The sequence below is a fragment of the Astyanax mexicanus genome, chromosome 3 (genome assembly GCF_023375975.1).
Source record: "Astyanax mexicanus isolate ESR-SI-001 chromosome 3, AstMex3_surface, whole genome shotgun sequence".
NCBI lineage: Eukaryota > Metazoa > Chordata > Actinopteri > Characiformes > Acestrorhamphidae > Astyanax > Astyanax mexicanus.
Genome location: NC_064410.1, coordinates 63809373 through 63829025, shown reverse-complemented (window position 1 = coordinate 63829025; position 19653 = coordinate 63809373). Strand labels below are relative to the sequence as shown.

Below are 19653 nucleotides of genomic sequence, written 5' to 3'. Positions count from 1 at the left end.
GGATAACTTTATGCCACTCCATATGTATATATAGCTCTGGAAAATAAAATAAGAAAACCTCTGGAATATAATCAAGAGGAAGATGGATGATCACAAGCCATCAAACCACCAAACTGAACTGCTTGAATTTTTACACCAGGAGTAAAGCAGCATAAAGTTATCCAAAAGCAGTGTGTAAGACTGGTGGAGGACAACATGATGCCAAGATGCATAAAATTAAAACTGTGATTAAAAACCAACCAGGGTTATTCCACCAAATATTGATTATTTCTGAACTCTTAAAACTTTATGAATATGAACTTGTTTTCTTTGCATTATTTGAGGTCTGAAAGCTCTGCATCTTTTTTGTTATTTCAGTCATTTCTCATTTTCTGTAAATAAATGCTCTAAATGAGAATATTTTTATTTGGAATTTGGGAGAAATGTTGTCTGTAGTTTATAGAATAAAACAACAATGTTCATTTTACTCAAACATAAACCTATAAATAGCAAAATCAGAGAGGGAAACCAATCAGAGTCTGTTTTAACCGACTAAATAGTGCTGGTGTGAAAACTAATGAAATTAGTATTGTTACTCTGCACTTTATGTTGCTGCTGTTTTCTATACTCTTCATTTATACTGTGGGTATTTATCTTGATTTCTGCTTTATTATTGTTATTTTTATTCCATTCTTGATTCTAATTTGTTATTTTATCTTTATATTTATCTTATTTTAACATTTGCTCTTTTTAAATCTAACTGGATCGTGAGAATACGTGAGAATTTCTTTCCACCTCGTGCAACACATGTGATGTGAATGTCAGTAAAGTCTCCTTAAATCCTTGAATCCTTTTAAAAAAATAAAATAAAAATAGTATATTGTGTAAAAAAAAAAATGCAAAAATCACATATTGTTTTAAAACCATATATGATTTTTGCATGTTCTTTTTTATTTATTTTTTATTTGTGATTTTTAGCAAACAATTAATTGGTTTGTACAAAATTCTTTGTTTTTTTTATATACATTGTAGATTCATACTAAACTCATCCAGACTATAAAGAAAAATATATAGATTTTTACATATTGTTTACTTAACAAAAAAGTGTTAAACCAGATGTTTTATATATATATATATATATATATATATATATATATATATATATATATTAGATTCTTCAAATTGGTATGGAGTCAAATTGAGGTCTTTAATGCTGAAGAGAAAAGAAAACTATTATGAAAATAAATGTAGTTGCAAAAATAATTCATTTTTTGACAAGAGTTTTTTGAGCCTCAGAAACCACAAGTTAACAGCTCCCCAGATATAATATTAAAAAAAGGTAGAATTTGGTATATTTAACACTTTTAAGTTACTTTTAAGTGCCTTCATAATAAAAAATAAAAATGTAATTTTTTAAAAAATGTTTAATATATGACCTGACTTTGAGTTTAAGTTAAATAATTATATAAAATAAATGTTGCTTTTCTTCTTTTATATCTTTTAATTCCTTATTACCTTAGATATGATTTCAGATGCATGAAAAATATCGTCGCTGTCCAATGAAAAACAAGTATCTCCATTTTTGTCGATTTTACACTGTGCCAAAATTTCTTAATGAACGGACCAATAGAAACTCTTCTTCTTCAAAATGACCTGAAATAAACTCTTTTTACATTGACTTCCATTGAAAGTTTAGAAGGTTTTTCTCTCTCCTGTAAAGTTGCTGTTTTGGAGATACTTGATTTTCATTGGACAGAGATGATATGAACATTTACACCAAATAAGAGACAGACAAAAAGAAGTATATTATAAATAAGGTTAATTATTTATTTCCTACAATGCCGACCACAAGTGTGGCCTCAATATATCCCAACATTTCATGGAAACTGAGCAACAGTCGATACTGTGGGCCAATATGGCCTGATGATAAATGCATTATTTAACATAAATGCTTTAATAAATATCCATATTTGCATTGATTGATTGATTATAGAGTCAGAGCTTGGTCATTATACAGCATGCAGGAGAAGGGAACGTGTCGAGAGTCTCCAGGGTTGTTGCAGCCAATCAAAAAGCCCAAATGGTAAATATCTGGAAGGGTTGGAACAGACCACACCTAGTACAACACCTGAGCTCTCGAAGTTCTCCAGAACTGACGTTATATCTCATCATTACGTGCTTGGATTGTGCGATTATTACAGATGTTAGAAATGACCGAGTCGGTCATTGATTGTCCCTGATGGAGTCCAGAATCAGCTTCTAATGCCAGCTTCACCGTCGACGAGACACAGACGAGTCAACATGTTTAACATCTGACTCAGTCAGCGACTGGGAGTCAGGAGCATCGGCTACATACAGCCAATGAGATCACAGAGAAAGAGAGAGAGAACCACGAGTCCAAAAAAACACACCAGAGCTGTTAATAAAGAGTCTGAACACCCGTCCATCCCCCCTGTTAACTTTTATATCATAAAATTACTTTTAAACTCTAGAAAGAGTTCACGAGTGAGTCCTTTAAGAATAAGTTGGAATGGAACTAAAAGCTAAAAACTTATTATTTAAATTAAAAGCAATCATGAACTACTTGTTGTGAATATTTCTTTAATTTTAGAAAAAAGTAGAATAATATATTTAACTAAAAAAAAAAAAGCAAAAACAAACAGGTTTTACACTGTAAAGCACTAAAGTGCATTACTGCTACTGTGAGCTGATTGGTTGGCTCAAAATGATCAAAAATTATGTCTGCAGAACTGAAACATTAAATATAGTTCAGTGTTGGGGACATAATAAATACATATTTTTAGTATATAACTAATCAGATATTTATAAACTCTTGCATTTGATTTTGCTCAGTTTTGGCTTCATACAAACTCTTGGTTATGTTGGACTCACTTTAAGTGCGTATTCTCCTCTATAGAGATTTTCTCTGGCGTGTGTTTTTAGATCAGGTGTGTTTTTTTTCTTGTGATAAACGTGTTTTTGGTGAGCGTGTAATTTATGACCCCGTTTCACTGATTAGTCTTTTAGTGTGAAAGTCTCAACAGCTGAAGGATTCACGATTACAGCACAAGCAGTCATACTGTAGTGTGAACCTGGAATAAAGCTGGTCATCCTGCAAGGAAAGGAATTGAGTTTGGCTTTTAGGAACTTTCCAAACCGGAGCTTCCCATTGGCCCCTGGTCCATGTCTTCATTGCGTTGATGTTTTTCCATCAGATGGTTCTCTGGCAGATGGTTGTCCTGCTAATTCTTGGTTCCTCTAAAGTCCCGTTACGCCAAGTCCCGTCGCACCTCAGCGACTGCAGCAACTGCGAGTTTTCCAAGGCAACTCCGTGAAAAACGGTCCCTCAACTCTGAAAAAGACCATTTGCTTGAGTCTCGGTTGGTAAAGTCAGGACCTCACTTCTGCCTCCAGGAAGCTGGTGCTGTATGGAGTCTCCTCAGCCTCCATTTCTCCAGGAGGAGGAGAATTCGCTGGATGGCTGCTGCTGATTGGACGGCACTCCTGCGGGTCCTACGAGTAAAGAAAGAAAGAAAGCTGGTCAGCATTGAGGGGCACTAACTTGTGCAGACAATGGATGGTGAGGTATTGCGGTAGTTGTTATGGCTTTCGGGGGGCACTAACTTGTGCATATGGTGGGCAGTGTGGTATTGCGCTGGTTATTGTGGCTTTCGAAGGGCACTAAATTGCGGACAGTGTGGTATTGCAATGGTTATGACTTTCAGGGGGCACTAACTTTTGCAGAAAGTGGATGGCGTGGTATTGCAGTGGTATATTATGGCTTTCGGAGTGCATTAAACTTGTTCCGACATTATGGCTTTCAGGGCAAAGTAACTTGTGCAGACGGTGGTCGGTGTGGTATTGCGGTGGTTATTATAGCTTTTGAGGGGCACTAACTTGTGCAGACAGTGGTCGGTGTGGTATTGCGGTGGTTATTATAGCTTTTGAGGGGCACTAACTTGTGCAGACAGTGGTCGGTGTGGTATTGCGGTGGTTATTATAGCTTTTGAGGGGCACTAACTTGTGCAGACGGTGGTCGGTGTGGTATTGCGGTGGTTATTATAGCTTTTGAGGGGCACTAACTTGTGCAGACGGTGGTCGGTGTGGTATTGCGGTGGTTATTATAGCTTTCGAGGTGCACTAACTTCTGCAGACGGTGGTCGGTGTGGTATTGCGGTGGTTATTATAGCTTTTGAGGGGCACTAACTTGTGCAGACGGTGGTCGGTGTGGTATTGCGGTGGTTATTATAGCTTTCGAGGTGCACTAACTTGTGCGGAGGGTGGACAATGTGGTATTGCGGTGGTTATTATAGCTTTTGAGGGGCACTAACTTGTGCAGACAGTGGTCGGTGTGGTAATGCGGTGGTTATTATAGCTTTTGAGGGGCACTAACTTGTGCAGACGGTGGTCGGTGTGGTATTGCGGTGGTTATTATAGCTTTCGAGGTGCACTAACTTGTGCAGACGGTGGTCGGCGTGGTAATGCGGTGGTTATTATAGCTTTTGAGGGGCACTAACTTGTGCAGACGGTGGTCGGTGTGGTATTGCGGTGGTTATTATAGCTTTCGAGGTGCACTAACTTGTGCAGACGGTGGTCGGCGTGGTAATGCGGTGGTTATTATAGCTTTTGAGGGACACTAACTTGTGCAGACGGTGGTCGGTGTGGTATTGCGGTGGTTATTATAGCTTTTGAGGGGCACTAACTTGTGCAGACGGTGGTCGGCGTGGTAATGCGGTGGTTATTATAGCTTTTGAGGGGCACTAACTTGTGCAGACGGTGGTCGGTGTGGTATTGCGGTGGTTATTATAGCTTTTGAGGGGCACTAACTTGTGCAGACGGTGGTCGGTGTGGTATTGCGGTGGTTATTATAGCTTTTGAGGGGCACTAACTTGTGCAGACGGTGGTCGGTGTGGTATTGCGGTGGTTATTATAGCTTTCGAGGTGCACTAACTTGTGCGGAGGGTGGACAATGTGGTATTGCGGTGGTTATTATGGCTTTTGAGGTGCACTAACTTGTGTGGATGGTGGATGGTGTGGTATTACGGCAGTTATAATGGCTTTTGAGGGGCACTAACTTGTGCAGAGGGTGGTCGGTGTGGTATTGCGGTGGTTATTATAGCTTTCGAGGTGCACTAACTTGTTCCGACTGTTTGGTACTTGATTGAATCCCCCATGACTCACGTTAATGCTATTTGTGAACGAAGGTAGGGGAGATACCTGAAGCTCTCCTAGGAATTTTAGTATGCAGCTTTGTTGCATACCTGGTTATAAAGGTACGGGGGAATTCCATCAATCACACGGTCTACGCTTTAACAGTCTGAACATACCTCTCCCCTTCAGTGACTGCTCTCTCTTTCATCATCCTCCAACCTTTAAAAACCCGTCTCTCGCGTCTAAGTGGCTGAACTTCGCTTTCACAAGAGAACTCATCTCATCTCATCTCATCTATCTTACAGCGGGTTATAATTACGCCGTCCAATTACTTTCCAAACAGAGCTGCTCATTTTTCCTCCTCTCACCTCGTCTGCGCTGCCAGGTCGTGTTTGCGCTCCTCCTCGGCACAGTCGCGCCCGCGGGCGGTAGGGATCACCTTGTCAGGCGCTGCTTTACGCCTTAAAGAGGGAGAAAGAAAAAGCCAACATGTCAGAAACGCAAGACGCACCTTCAGTTTCATGAAATGGCTCACGAGGGCTGGAAACGCTGCATAAATAGAACCCGGACTTGTTTGTGCAGGTTGGTCGAGTCATGCACTTCCAGTTATTTGGGCTGAGAGTTTTGCTTATGATCTTAAAGGAGAACTCTGGTGTAAAATGGACTTTTGCTGTAGTAAAACATGATAAAAAGTTCTTATCTTTGATGAATAGCACACCTCCGTTCTCCCACAGCGTTCAGAGATCCAGAAATTTTAACAGTTTATCCAACAAACACCCTTCAGACTGGGAGATACGGGGCATAATTTACCCTGATAAATCACTTTTTACACCGTTATCCAGCTCAAAGTAGCTCCACACCTCCTTACTAGAATCCAGAGAGACCTGACATTTAAAACGAGGCATTAATAACTTAAAAAGTGCAGAACTAATGTAGTAGCCAGGGCCAGGAGGCAGGATATATATGTCTGACATTCACAATACAATCATAATAAGCTTCTTGTGCACTTTTTAAGTTATTAATGCCTCGTTTTAAATGTCAGGACTCTCCTCTCGGATTCTAGTAAGGAGGTGTGGAGCTACTTTGAGCTGGATAACGGTGTAAAAAGTGATTTATCAGGGTAAATTATGCCCCGTATCTCCCAGTCTGAAGGGAGTTTGTTGGATAAACTGTTAAAATTTCTGGATCTCTGAACGCTGTGGGAGAACGGAGGTGTGCTATTCATCAAAGATGAGAACTTTTTATCATGTTTTAAGACTATAAAGTATGTACAGGTGTATAGGTGTGGTGATGTACAGGTGTGATGTACAGGTGTATAGGTGTGGTGATGTACAGGTGTCATGTAAAGGTGTATAGGTGTGGTGATGTACAGGCGTCATGTAAAGGTGTATGGGTGTGGTGATGTACAGGTGTGATGTAAAGGTGTATAGATGTGGTGATGTACAGGTGTGATGTAAAGGTGTATAGATGTGGTGATGTACAGGTGTATAGGTGTGGTGATGTACAGGTGTGATGTACAGGTGTATAGGTGTGGTGATGTACAGGTGTCATGTAAAGGTCTATGGGTGTGGTGATGTACAGGTGTCATGTAAAGGTGTATAGATGTGATGATGTACAGGTGTGATGTACAGGTGTATAGGTGTGGTGATGTACAGGTGTATAGGTGTGGTGATGTACAGGTGTGATGTAAAGGTGTATGGGTGTGATGTACAGGTGTGCTCTTACCGAGGTGGGTAGTCGATATGGCAGAATCGAGTGCAGGTGGCGTCGCTGGTTTCTGCACACCTGCAGCGTTGGGGTTGGGTGTCGGTGGCTCGCGGCGCTGAGCGTTTCCTGCGGGGGGCGTTCCCCAGCCCGTACGATACAGTGCGCCTGAGGAACAGCGATACGTACACCTGTTACACCACCTGACTCCAGGTACAGCGTTTACATCCAGGTAAACAGCAGGAGATCAAAGACGATACTCACTCAGGTGTGTTGACCCAGATGATGTCCAGGTGACAGAAGTAAACACACTCTTTATCCAGGAAGGTGGAGCAGGAGCAGCGCTTAGTCCTGGAGTGACGGGGGCTGGAGGGGGTCTCACCTGACCCACCTGGATACACAGGTACCGCACCTGCAGAGAGACAGGGACAGGTGAGGCCCTGACTGATAACTCGATATAACAAATTAGAGTACTAATAAATAACAACTAAATCCACAGCAGTACCAATGGACTGACTCTATTATATCTTATTAGAATTATTTTTAATTATTATTTATTTTTATTTTTATTTAAAATCAATATCAGTATATCAATAGGCGTCTCATCTACAGATTAAACCAAAATAAAAGCAATTTTATAGCTCATTTTTGCACAATTGAACCTCCTATCCTCCTTTAATCAACCTAAAAGAGTTCACAGGTTTTAAGAATTGGGCTTTAAAATTAGGCTAGTTTTACATTTTACACTGTAAAACACTGTTAAACACATTTTTAAATAAAGAGTATAAGTGAATTAAAACATAAAAGCATGTAAAAAAACAGTTTTACACTTTTACTTTATAGTCCATTCTTAAATTACTTCTTTACAGACTCAGTTACAGAGTTAAAACTACAAAGAAATATGATTTTTAGAGCATTGTTCATTTTATACTTCATAAAACAGCAAAGAAAAAATGTTAAGCAAAAGAATTAACTATAAGGAAGTCTTAATATATATAAATAAAACTTCTACAGTATGTAAAACTGTAGAGTGCAATTTAAAACTAGTAAAAAATATTGAGTACAAAATATAAAACTCTAAAAATAACTGTAAAATCTTTACACCCTTTATTATAACTCTGTATAGATTGTTGTGTAAAAGTGAAAATATGAGTGAAACTATGAAGAAAACACTTTAAAAAATGCAAAGAAAATGTATAGATTCTGAAAGATACAAAACTGCAAAGATTGTACTATAAAACAGGGCTTAAAAAAATAATAACTGCAAAGATAAAGTTAAACTCTCTAAAGTATGAAACTGTAAAGACATGAATTTTAGAGCATTGTTAGTTTTATACTTCTATAAAACAGTACAAAAACAAGTTGACCAAAAGGAGAGAGTAGATGCAAGTTTTACTATATAGATAAAACTAAAGTACAATTTAAAAATAAGTTATGAAAAAATATTAATCTGTAAAATCTTTACACCCTGTATTAAAAATCTGCAAAGACTGTAAATGTAAAACTATATGAGTAATTATATAGAAACTGTTATGAAACTGCAAAGATCAAGCTTTAAAATAGGGTAAAAGTTCAAACTAAAAACAAAGACTGCAAAGAAGTTAAACTCTAAGTATTAAAACTGTAAAGAATGATGCAAAACAGACCAACAGTAACATCCAATCCAACATCTAACTGTACAGTATAAAAACTGTAACAATATGCTTTAAAATAGAGTAGAACTTTTAAACTTTGGAAAATTTGTACAATATAAATAGACTAAGTTGTGTATAAAATTGCAAAAACAACTTTACAAAGTAAATTATATAACAGTAAAGATTGATGCAAAAGAAGTTCAAAGTAACATTCAAAAATAATTTCTATTTGTAGAGTATAAACTTGTAAAGACTGTACTTTAAAATAGAGTATAAGTAGAACTTTATTTGTATTTTATCATTTCTTATTAGTTTTAGACTGTAAGTCTTGCATAATATTCCAAAACCGCTTTACATTGTAAAGTATAAAACTGTAAAGAATGTGATTTAAAATAGGGTATAAGACAAAGTATAAAAGCATAAAAAACAGAATGCAAGTAAAGTATACATTTTCTTCTTAAATAAACTGTAAAAAAGTGCATAAAATACTGTTATTTGAATTTACAAATTGGTTGTAGACTCGTGAAACTTTAAAATGATAAAGATTGCTGATTTTGTTCACTTTTTACAGTTTCTCTGTACTGACTAACTTTAGAACTTCTAGTAAAAGTTTATTTCTAAGAGTAAAAGTTGTAAAGTGTTTATTATAAATACTAAAATAGAAAATAGGTGAGTAAATTAGGTATAAGGTGAGGTATAATGTGTAAGGTGAGGTACCTGTGTGGAGGATGCTGGAGGAGAGCACGGACAGCACGGGGAAAATAATCCGCAGCTCCATTCCGGATCAGATCCGCTTTAATCTGCACTGCTTCGCTTTTTAATCCGGTTTGCGGTTGAAGGATAAAGTTGCGGTAGTTTTGCTGCAGGTGCGCAGTGGCGATGAAGGGGCGCGCGCTCTGCTCCGCACACAGACCTGCCCACGCGCCTCCCGCAGACCCTTATATACCCGCCCCCTCCGCCCAGCCCCGCCCCGCACCCTCATCCCCGCCCCCTCGGCGCGTGGGTAAACACTGCGGCCGCGGCCCCGCGCGCACAGAGCTGTTAATGAGCCCCCCCACCCAACTGCACATGCGCAGACTAACCGCCAGAGGGCGCTGCAGGACTCAGAGAGAAAGAGAGAGAGAGAAAGAGAGAGAGAGAGAGAGAAAGAGAGAAAGAAAGAAAGAAAGAAAGAAAGATCTACTTTTATATTATTATTAATAATAATATTATTATTATTTTATCTAATTATCTAGCTAAGAACTTTTTGGGATTCAAATGATTTATTTTCAGATACTATTTAGTTAATATAGATATATAGTTAATATAATAATAATAATATAGTTAATATAGACATTCTGTATTTCTTTATATTTTTGCTAAGCCATTAATATACTATATAATTCATTATCAGATACTGCTTAAATTTCCAGATATTATGTAATTGTTTTAAAATAGTAAGTAATTGTTTTGAGATTCTAATCCATTAATATTAGATACTATAAAATGTATGTAATTATGGTTAGATACTATTTAATATTTCAAATATTCTGTAATTATTTTAAAGTACTTTGTAATTATTTTGAAATACTGTGTAATTTTGAGATGCTAAACCATTGATATACTATGTAACTATTTTCAGATACTATTTTTTTTTCAGATACTATGTAATTATTTTAAAATTCTATGTATATATTTTTGAATACGATAATTATTTTGAGATGCTAAACCATTAATATCATACTATATAATTTCAGATCAGATACTGTTTAAATTTTCAGATACTATGTAGTTATTTTAAAATAGTATGTAATTATTTTGTGATGCGAAGCCGTTCATATCATATACATTTTTTTTTAAATATAGCTTTTTAAATAATTACATGTTTTAATTTATGTAATTTTAAAATACTATAATTATTTTGAGATGCTAAGCCGTTAATGTCAAATACTATGTAATTAATTTCAAAATATTTTGTAATTATGTTAAGAAGCTAAGCCATTAATATTAGGTTCAATGTACTGTGATTGTAAAACTGTGTTTAACTTGTTTATTAGTTGGACGGCTTTTTAGCTCAGTCTAATTTTGAATGAAAGTTGTCTAAAAGCGGAGAGAGTCTAAAAGCGGAGAGAGTTCGCATTTCTAGCGCAGAAAAATGGGCCAAAGAGTCTAAAAGCGGAGAGAGTGCGCATTTCTAGTGCAGAAAAACGGGCCAAAGAGTCTAAAAGCGGAGAGAGTGCGCATTTCTAGCGCAGAAAAACGGGCCAAAGAGTCTAAAAGCGGAGAGAGTGCGCATTTCTAGCGCAGAAAAACGGGCCAAAGAGTCTAAAAGCGGAGAGAGTGCGCATTTCTAGTGCAGAAAAACGGGGCAAAGAGTCTAAAAGCGGAGAGAGTGCTCATTTCTAGCGCAGAAAAACGGGCCAAAGAGTCTAAAAGCGGAGAGAGTGCGCATTTCTAGTGCAGAAAAACGGGGCAAAGAGTCTAAAAGCGGAGAGAGTGCGCATTTCTAGCGCAGAAAAACGGGCCAAAGAGTCTAAAAGCGGAGAGAGTGCGCATTTCTAGCGCAGAAAAACGGGCCAAAGAGTCTAAAAGCGGAGAGAGTGCGCATTTCTAACGCAGAAAAACGGGCCAAAGAGTCTAAAAGTTGTCGTAAGTAAGGAGTTTAATATTAAGAGACATCATGAAATTAAACATCAATTTGAAAAATCTTAGTTTACACAACACTGTCAAAGATAAAGATAGTAAGTCAAGTAAAATGGTGTGTAAATGAAAGTAATCAGGAAAATGTATTATTTAAAGTGGTATATTTCATTATGTGTTTTATTACAGAGTCTGTGGTCCGTGACTTCAAATATATTTCTCCTTCTGGCCCCAACAAAAAAAGTTTGGACACCCCTGGTTTAGGCAATATTTAGTTGTAAAACAATCTGATCAGCGTTAAGTTCTTTATTTGAAGCGCATTTCTAGAAGAAAGGTAAAATACTGAAAATGCATTGGTGTTTAAAGTGCTTCACTGATCTTAAATTTAAGCTTAAATCTCTCAAGATGAATGAAATAAAAATAAAATGTGAAAGTGCTTTAGTGTTTTACAGGCTTCAAACCAAATATCTTATACCTCAATATCTTATGGATTATCCTCCATGACTCAAGACCAATTTTATAGAGTTTGATGCTTCTTATTCACTTATAACAAAGAATTTTTAGGAAAAGGTCACACATGCCAATATTTTTACATCAATAGTTGTAATGTGTTGCACTGCAGTGATAATCTATACCAGCTCTGCTTAAAACTCTTACAATTAGAAGCAATTATTAGGAGAATTTAGATATTTGACCATATTTTGATCAGAAATCTACTAAGTAAGGGAAAAATAAAATAAAACTGATTTTCTTTATTGTTCTTGCTTTACAAGTCTATAAGCTGATCTGATGACTTTTATTATGGTATGTATCGTAGTGGATTAGCTGTATTTGTCCGTCCCTAGCAGGTGCAATACTTGTGGTACTTTTACCTGAGTAATGAATAGAAATACTGTTGGGGCCTGTAAAACTGATATTAATAATTAATTCATTAGTACTCTATTTTTAAGAGCAAATAAAAAAATGTAAACGCAAATGAATCTAAAGTTAAAAAAAAATTAAGATTTTTTTAACAAATGTCTTTAGCCCACATTGCAAAATCGATGTGGCTCTAAAATAAAATTACAATATTTCAGGGTATGTTTGCGATAACAATATTCTTAGTAATATGATAAAACATGATATGATGAAGTTTTTAAAATTAATTTTAAGAATATACTACAAACTGCAAAAAATAAATATTAAAGTTATATTTAGTAAAATAATATATATATACATTAAGTAGAATCAAAAACAAATATTTAAAATAATTTGTCTAGCTCCTCCCACAGATTAAAAACGTACTGTTTCTGTAGCTTTAGCATCAAATAATGCAAAAATTAGGATCAAATACTGATCTAAACACAAACTAATCTAAAGATAAAACAGTTATAGATATTTTTGTGCGTGCAGTAAATTTTATAAGGTCACCGGTGGGGATTCACCTTGGAAATTCTTCACTTAAGGACAGTACTGCACCTTGTATGGCTGGATGATACGCCTCTAAAATAATATCATGATATTTCAGGCTTATGCTTTTGTTCTTAATGGCTTTATTTTTTCTCCTTACATTACTTTTACTTTTATACTTTAAGTAGTTTTTAATCCAGTACTTTTTTTAAAACACTTTTACTTAAAGAGTAAAAAGCTTGAGTTGATACTTTTTCAACTTCTACAGAAGTATTTTTTTAATTAAACTCTAGTATCTATACTTCTACCTAAAGAGTAATGAATGGAGATACTTTGATACATAAAAGTCCGTAGTCAAATACTTTTCAAACGTTTTGAAACCAGTAATTTTTTAATACCTTGAAATACTAAAGTATTAAATAATGAATTAATTATTAATTAAAGGTATCTTAATTCCGTCATTACTCTGTAGGTAGAAGTACAGATACTAGGGTTTAAAGGACTTCTGTAGAAGTTGACAAAGTATCAACTCAAGTTTTTAAATAAATACAATTTTTTGGTACATTTTTGTATGTTACTTTTACTTTTATACTTTAAGTAGTTTTGAATCCAGCACTTTTTTTAAAAAACACTTTTACTTAAAGAGTAAAAAGCTTGAGTTGATTATTTTTCCACTTCTACAGAAGAATTTTATTAAACTGTAGTACCTATACTCCATTCTACCTACAGAGTAATAAATGGAGATACTTTTAATACTTTTGTACATAGTCAAATACTATAAATGGCTCTAAAACCAGTAAGTTAATTCTCTGAAATACTAAAGTATTAATTAATTAATTAATTAATTAATTAATTATTAAAGGTATCTCATTTCCCTTATTACTCTGTAGATTGAAGTATAGATACTAGTGTTTGATATAATGTGGCCCATAGTTCATATTTTATTAAACACAATAATATTTTAATTGTCAATTAATATTTAAATATTTAATTGTGCCAACATTCTAACACAGTAAAAAAAAAAATATATATATATATAGTGATATTGCAATATTTTTGAAAACACTAAATATGCAGCGCTTACATTTTAAGGTACATTTTTGTATGTTACTTTTACTTTTATACTTTAAGTAGTTTTAAAACCAGTACTTTTACTTAAAGAGTAAAAAGCTTGAGTTGAGGCTTCAACTTCTACAGAAGTATTTTAGTAGTACACTACTATCTATACTCCTACCTACAGAGTAATGAACGGGTTTTCCGTCCAAAATCTCACCTTGTGTTCTCAGCCTAATTACTCAAGAATCTCTTCACACATAAACATAATCCATATATGGTTAGAAAGGGGCGGAGCTTACTCTTTCTAAAAATAGTGATCACATCCCAGTGCAGTAAAGCTAAATCTACAAGAAACCCATTGAGAGAAAAACACCTAAAAAAGTGAAAAATCTCCTTCCCCAACCAATATTATTTACCTTTAGTGCTTCAAACATATTTATATGATGTTTCAAACCAAATAATATCAGTAAATAAAGACTCAAAAGTGTGAAACTACCTGCTTTACTCAAACTAAAGCTAGGTATGGTGTGCGCACTACTTTATATAGTTTTTATATATTTTACTCGCACATTTTTACTAAAGTTATTTTGCACTAAATAAAAACTATTTTTTTATTTATTTAGACTAAAACAAGTTTATATTTTTGTATATTTATAGTTTTCTTTGTGTGTCCTGATGATTAAAATACTGAAAGGTATAGGCTGCTCTGAGTGTCTTTAGGTTTTTAGTATCTACATGTATCCTAGAGGTGTGATTATTGATTATCAATAAAAATAAAATAACTCCGCCTGATGCTGTTTCTCCATGTATTTTATCAAAGTAATAATTAATAAACCATGTAATGAACTCAAATCATCAATATTTTTATGCTTTAAACTCATAATCACTCTAGTCTAAACATTTTTAAAAATATATCTTAGGTGTGAATATATTTAAAGTCTATTTATTCAAAAATAAGTAAAATTGTGAGCAAAACATGATCAGTTCCAGTAAAATAGAACAATTCTGCTTCCTTTTACGTGATTTGAAATGATGATATTTTTGAGCAGCCGTATGTCTTCTGGAGTAAAAGAGATCAGGGCATGTGTCTGTCTGATATAATTACTGTGTTATAAGACCTGAAAGAGGAACTGAAAACAAAAACGGAGAATAAAAACACACCGAAACAGACTAGAGTTCAAAGGGTTAATCCTCCTCACTTTCTCCTCAGATAAGCTGTGTTTTCTGTATCTTTCTGGATGCTCTCACCCACTCTCAGTCTCTCGGAGGGTCTGGTATCCAGGCAACATCCTCCCCACCCACCTGGATACCTCCATCCTCCTGTTCGGTACAGCGTGTCCTCAGCCTGTTCCTGCAGCTCCACCCCCCAGCCTCACGGGGGCGCCGCCAGCCAGCCTCACAGCACTGAAAACAGCCTGAACAGATCCTGAATCAGTCGGTAGTGAGCAATAATGAAGAAAACACTGTTATAAACCTTCTAAAGAGAGAGGAGCTCTGACTCAGGGTCAGTTTCACCCCCTGAAGAGTGATGATGCTCTACAGAGGATGTGAAGAGGCTGAAGATCATCTCCCACCAAAAGAAGGAGGAAAGGATGGATTTGATTATTATTGGGTTCACTTTGTCCCATAAAATTACACAATATATGAAGAATGTAGTTAAACAATAGACATTTAAAAAGAGATATTTTCTATATATGTATATATATATACGTATATATATATACACATATATACGTATATATATAACACAGAGTGATCTATTTTAAGCCTTTATTTCTTTTATTGTTTATGATTATGAAGCTTACAGCCAATGAAAACCCAAAAATCAGTGTCAAGTGTCAATTAGTACTTTTTGAGGAGTGTGGGCAGTGTGCCAAGTCCTGCTGGAAAATGAAATCGGCATAAAAGTTATCGGCAGTAACACCAGCAGATAGCAGACATGTCTCTCCAAACCATCACTGATTGGTGGAAACTTCACACTTAACCTCCAGCAGCTTGGACGGTGTCTCTCTCCACTCTTCCTCCAGACTCCAGCCGACAACTTTTTTTTTTTGGATTTCATTTTCCAGCAGGACTTGGCACACTGCCCACACTGCTTAAATTACCAATTGGTTTTATATAATATTCTAAATTTTCAGAGACACTGATTTTTGGGTTTTTAATGGCTATAAGCTTCATAATTATCAACAATAAAATAAATAAATGAGAGTTTCACATTTTGAACTGAATTACTGGAATAAAGTAACTTTTCAATGATATTCTACTTTTTTTTTATTTTTAGATGCACTAGTATATGTCCAGTAAATTTCCCCCTTTTTCTTTCTTTTTCCTGTTTTTCTTGTTCTTTTCCCTTTTCTTTTGATGGCTAAAATAGAAATTGCGCTAAATATGATCATCCCCGATCCAACAAAAGCCCCAGAAAAGACATGTGAGCAGAGGGTGCACTTGTAAACAAAGTTTTTACTGATACATTTGATTGTGTAGATACATCAATGTACTGTAAAGCCACCAATTTACACAAACCTATGGACTTATGGAGACCAACTGGGCACTAGATGGAATATAATAAATAGCTGAACACAACATCTGTACACAGAAACACTGCCCCCCAAAGCCATAGAAATGTTCATATATCAGTACAACATTTATTTAATTCTCCTTTAGGTTTTTTCTTCGTCTTTAACGCAAATTCATGAGTGACGTAAAACATTTCCAAAATAAAACGAAAAAAAAAAAAAAAAAAAAATCAAAATCTTCCGTTCGTTTTTTTTTAACTTCCACTTTGTCTGTAGTTTCATCTCGTCTAATTCTTTAAACACAGGCGACTCTACTCGATTCGTAATTCAATTTTTTGTAATATTTGTAATATTTACACAGGTTCCTAACCAAGAAACTCCAAAAAAGGCACAAGTGTCTATACAACATGTACAAAAAAAATCAAAAATGAAAAACAAACCACAAAAAAAATAAAAACCTGTCTGGAGCTGACGACAAAAAAAAAGAAAAGTTTATAAAATAAAAATAACAATTGGTCATAATCATTAATTATTTATGATTGCACGTACAATTACGAATGTCAGAAAATGTGCTTTTTTCTTTGGGAGTGAGGGGGGCGGGCGCTCCGAGTCCCTAACCCTACCCCCCCTCCTCCTCCTCTTGAGTGTTTTCAGTTTTACAAAGTGACAAAGTTTTACAAAAGAGATGAGAGAGAAAGATGGAGAGATAGATAAAGAGAAAGACTGAAAAAGAAAGAGAGAACGAGATCGAATGAAACGATAGAAGCGCTGAGGTTCCACACTCTCTACTCTCTCAGGTAGCGATGACGAGTCGGTCTTCGTCGTCGCTGGAGGCATCGTTGTAGTCGTCAGTTACTGGTTGCCTGGTGACGGGCTGCTGCCTGGTGACGGGTTGCCTGGTGACGGGTTGTCGTGGCAACCCTGCCTGGCTAGCCCCCACTGCTGGTGCCTTTTTTTGTGGACCCTCAGAGCCAGCAGAGGACGAGGGCTGTGGTCGGGTCGTTGTTTGCGGCGGTGTTTTCCTGTCAGTCCCTCTATCGCTCCCTGTGCTTAGGTCAGTCCCTGTGCCAGTCCCTGTGCTTGGTGCCGATTGGTCCCCAGTGGTCGCTTGCACTGAGGTCTTTACAGTGACTGGGATAACTGCTACAGGTGGTGCTGATGTTGCTGAAGATGCTGATGATGCTGCTGATGATGGAGTACATCCACTGGAGGTTAGAGACGACTCACAGCTCACAACTTGCGACAAATGTACGGAAACCGAAGCGACTCCCTCCGGACTGCAGGGTTTCTCCGGCACCAGCGGAAGAGGACTCAGCGCAGAGAGCGGGCTCAGGGACGGGATGAGCGCCGGCAGGGCGATGTTCAAGATCTGTAGTCCAGGGATGTGACCTGGAGACGCTGTGCTGCTGGTCTGCGGCGCCGGACTCGCTGCTAGAACCTGGACGCCAAGAGTTGCGTTGAGCGCCAGACTCTGCTGAGGAACCAGCTGGGTGGAGTTCGCCAGACCCACCACGCTCAAGGTCTCCATGCCCACAGACTGCAGCGCCGCCTGGGGGGCGCCCAGAGTCTGGAGTCCTGCTACCTGGCCCAAGGGGAAGCAGGGCAGGACGTTGCTGACGGGTTCCTGCACCACCAGAGGCTGTGTCGGGGAGCCCTCGGGCCGGGGCGGAGTGTTGGGCGCTGGGAGGGGGCTGCTCGCCTGCCGGTGGATCACGCTGACCGCGGGGATGGTGAGTTGGACGGGTCCTGCTTGAATGGGCACAAATGTGGAATACGCAGCCAAGCCAGCCGGCACCAACTGGATACCACCCACCGGCACCATGCTGTAGGGGGAGCGGCAGGGCTGCTGGGAGTGCAGGGGGAGGTGGCTGAAGAGGTGGGGCGTGGCTCCAGCTCCAAATCCAGTTCCAGCTCCGGGTTCGTGTATCGGACCAGGGATTGGAAAGTGCAAAGGTCCTTGCAGGGAATCTGAGGTGGTCTGGGTTCCTCGGTCTACGTTAGAGTTGTTGGATTCGTTTGCGGACGGGGAAGAACCGGTCGCTGATCCGTCCTGAAAAACAGTGTTTTATAGAATTTTAATTTTAAAAAGTTTAATCAGTTCTAGCTAAACAAAGGAAAGACGTGTAGTGTACCACCCAGTGAACAGAGGTGCTTGAAAGTTTGTGAAAACTTTACGATTAGAATTTTCTCTATTTCTCTGCATAAATATGACCTAAAAGTAGAAAATATTATATAACCTACAGCTCTGTAAAAAATGAAGAGATCACTTCAGTTTCTGAATCAGTTTCTCTGATTTTGCTATTTATAGGTATGTTTATATATGGCTGAAATAACAAAAAACCTCAAATAATCTAAAGAAAACAAGTTCATATTCATAAAGTTTTAAGAGTTCAGAAATAATCAATATTTGGTGGCATAATCCTGGTTTTTAATCAGTTTTTTTTCATGCATCTTGGCATCATGTTCTCCTCCACCAGTCTTACACACTGCTTTTGGATAACTTTATGCTGCTTTACTCCTGGTGCAAAAATTCAAGCAGTTCAGTTTGGTGGTTTGATGGTTTGTGATCATCCATCTTCCTCTTGATTATATTCCAGAGGTTTTCAATTTGGTAAAATCAAAGAAACTCATCATTTTTAAGTGATCTCATATTTTTTCCCCAGATCTGTATTTATGAGGGTAAAAGTATTTTGGAATGGGGCCAGGTCAAAGTGCTGACCCTAAAGATTACATTAACTTTATTCTTCTTAACCATTTTTCATAGGACAGGTTGTGTGCTTAGGGTCATTGTCCTGCTGCATGATCCACCTTCTCTCAAGATTCAGTTCATCAATGTTTGCAAACTCTCCTGGTCCAAATACAGCAAAACAGGCCCAAACCATGATCCTACCACCACCATGTTTTACTGCCCACTCACACCTGATTGTCGTCCCATTGACTGAAATCACCTGACTCTTAGTTCATCTTCAAACTAACTGCTAATCCGAGAGGTTCACATTTGTCAATCACAAAAGAAATATACTGGATAATTCTTCTCACTAAATAAACGAGTAAGTATAATATATTTTTGAATCATTTGTTTAACTAGGTTTTCTCTAATCTGCATTTACATTTACATTTAAGGTATTTAGCAGACACCCTTATCCAGAGCGATACTTAAAAAAAAAACTGACGACGTTTTAGATCATATTTTTATATTCATTCAGAAATATACAAAATTCGAAAGAAAATTCAGGAACAGGAAATATCAGGACTTCTGTTCGTGAACAAAATCCCGAGAGATGTTGGGTCATGCAGCAAGACAATGACCCTCAGCACACCACAGCACAAGTTGTTCTACCAACGAATAGTTCAAGAAGAATAAAGTGGTGAAAAAGAATGTCACAAAATTTCAAGCACCACCTTGTATTTACGGATGCTATTTTTAAAAAAGTTTGTTCCAAAAAAAAACTTTATTCACCTTTTCATGCATTTAAAGCAGCGACGCTGGGGCGCCAGGCATGCGAGACTCGGTGCACGGGTACGGGTATGAGGGATATGAGGGATACGGGTTGGGATAAGGGTTTACACGTAAGGAAAGGGGAAGGTAAGGTGGGAAAGACGGC

General features: G+C 37.2%; 2 protein-coding genes and 1 long non-coding RNA gene across 7 annotated transcripts in view; 1 reads left to right on the top strand and 2 right to left on the bottom strand.

The window, feature by feature from the left end:
* The window catches only part of LOC125799271 (uncharacterized), an 84816-nt gene that overhangs the window by 42024 nt on the left and 23139 nt on the right, over nucleotides 1-19653 (top strand). The gene's annotated exons all lie outside the window — the stretch shown is intronic.
* On the bottom strand, nucleotides 1782-9378 carry edn1 (endothelin 1). The gene is made up of 5 exons (XM_049475559.1): nucleotides 9186-9378; nucleotides 7099-7246; nucleotides 6856-7002; nucleotides 5499-5591; nucleotides 1782-3492 (listed from the first exon to the last, which is right to left on the bottom strand). Exons 1-5 carry the CDS (start codon nucleotides 9244-9246, stop codon nucleotides 3378-3380), a joined length of 564 nt encoding a protein of 187 aa, XP_049331516.1. The 5' UTR covers nucleotides 9247-9378; the 3' UTR covers nucleotides 1782-3377.
* The window catches only part of hivep1 (HIVEP zinc finger 1), a 105621-nt gene continuing 101940 nt past the window's right edge, over nucleotides 15973-19653 (bottom strand). For all 4 annotated transcript variants that reach the window (XM_049475547.1, XM_049475546.1, XM_022665326.2 and 1 more), the window contains exon 9: nucleotides 15973-18098. In XM_049475547.1, the coding sequence (XP_049331504.1) occupies nucleotides 16842-18098 (1257 nt within the window). In that variant the 3' untranslated portion in view covers nucleotides 15973-16841. The remainder of the gene's footprint in view (nucleotides 18099-19653) is intronic.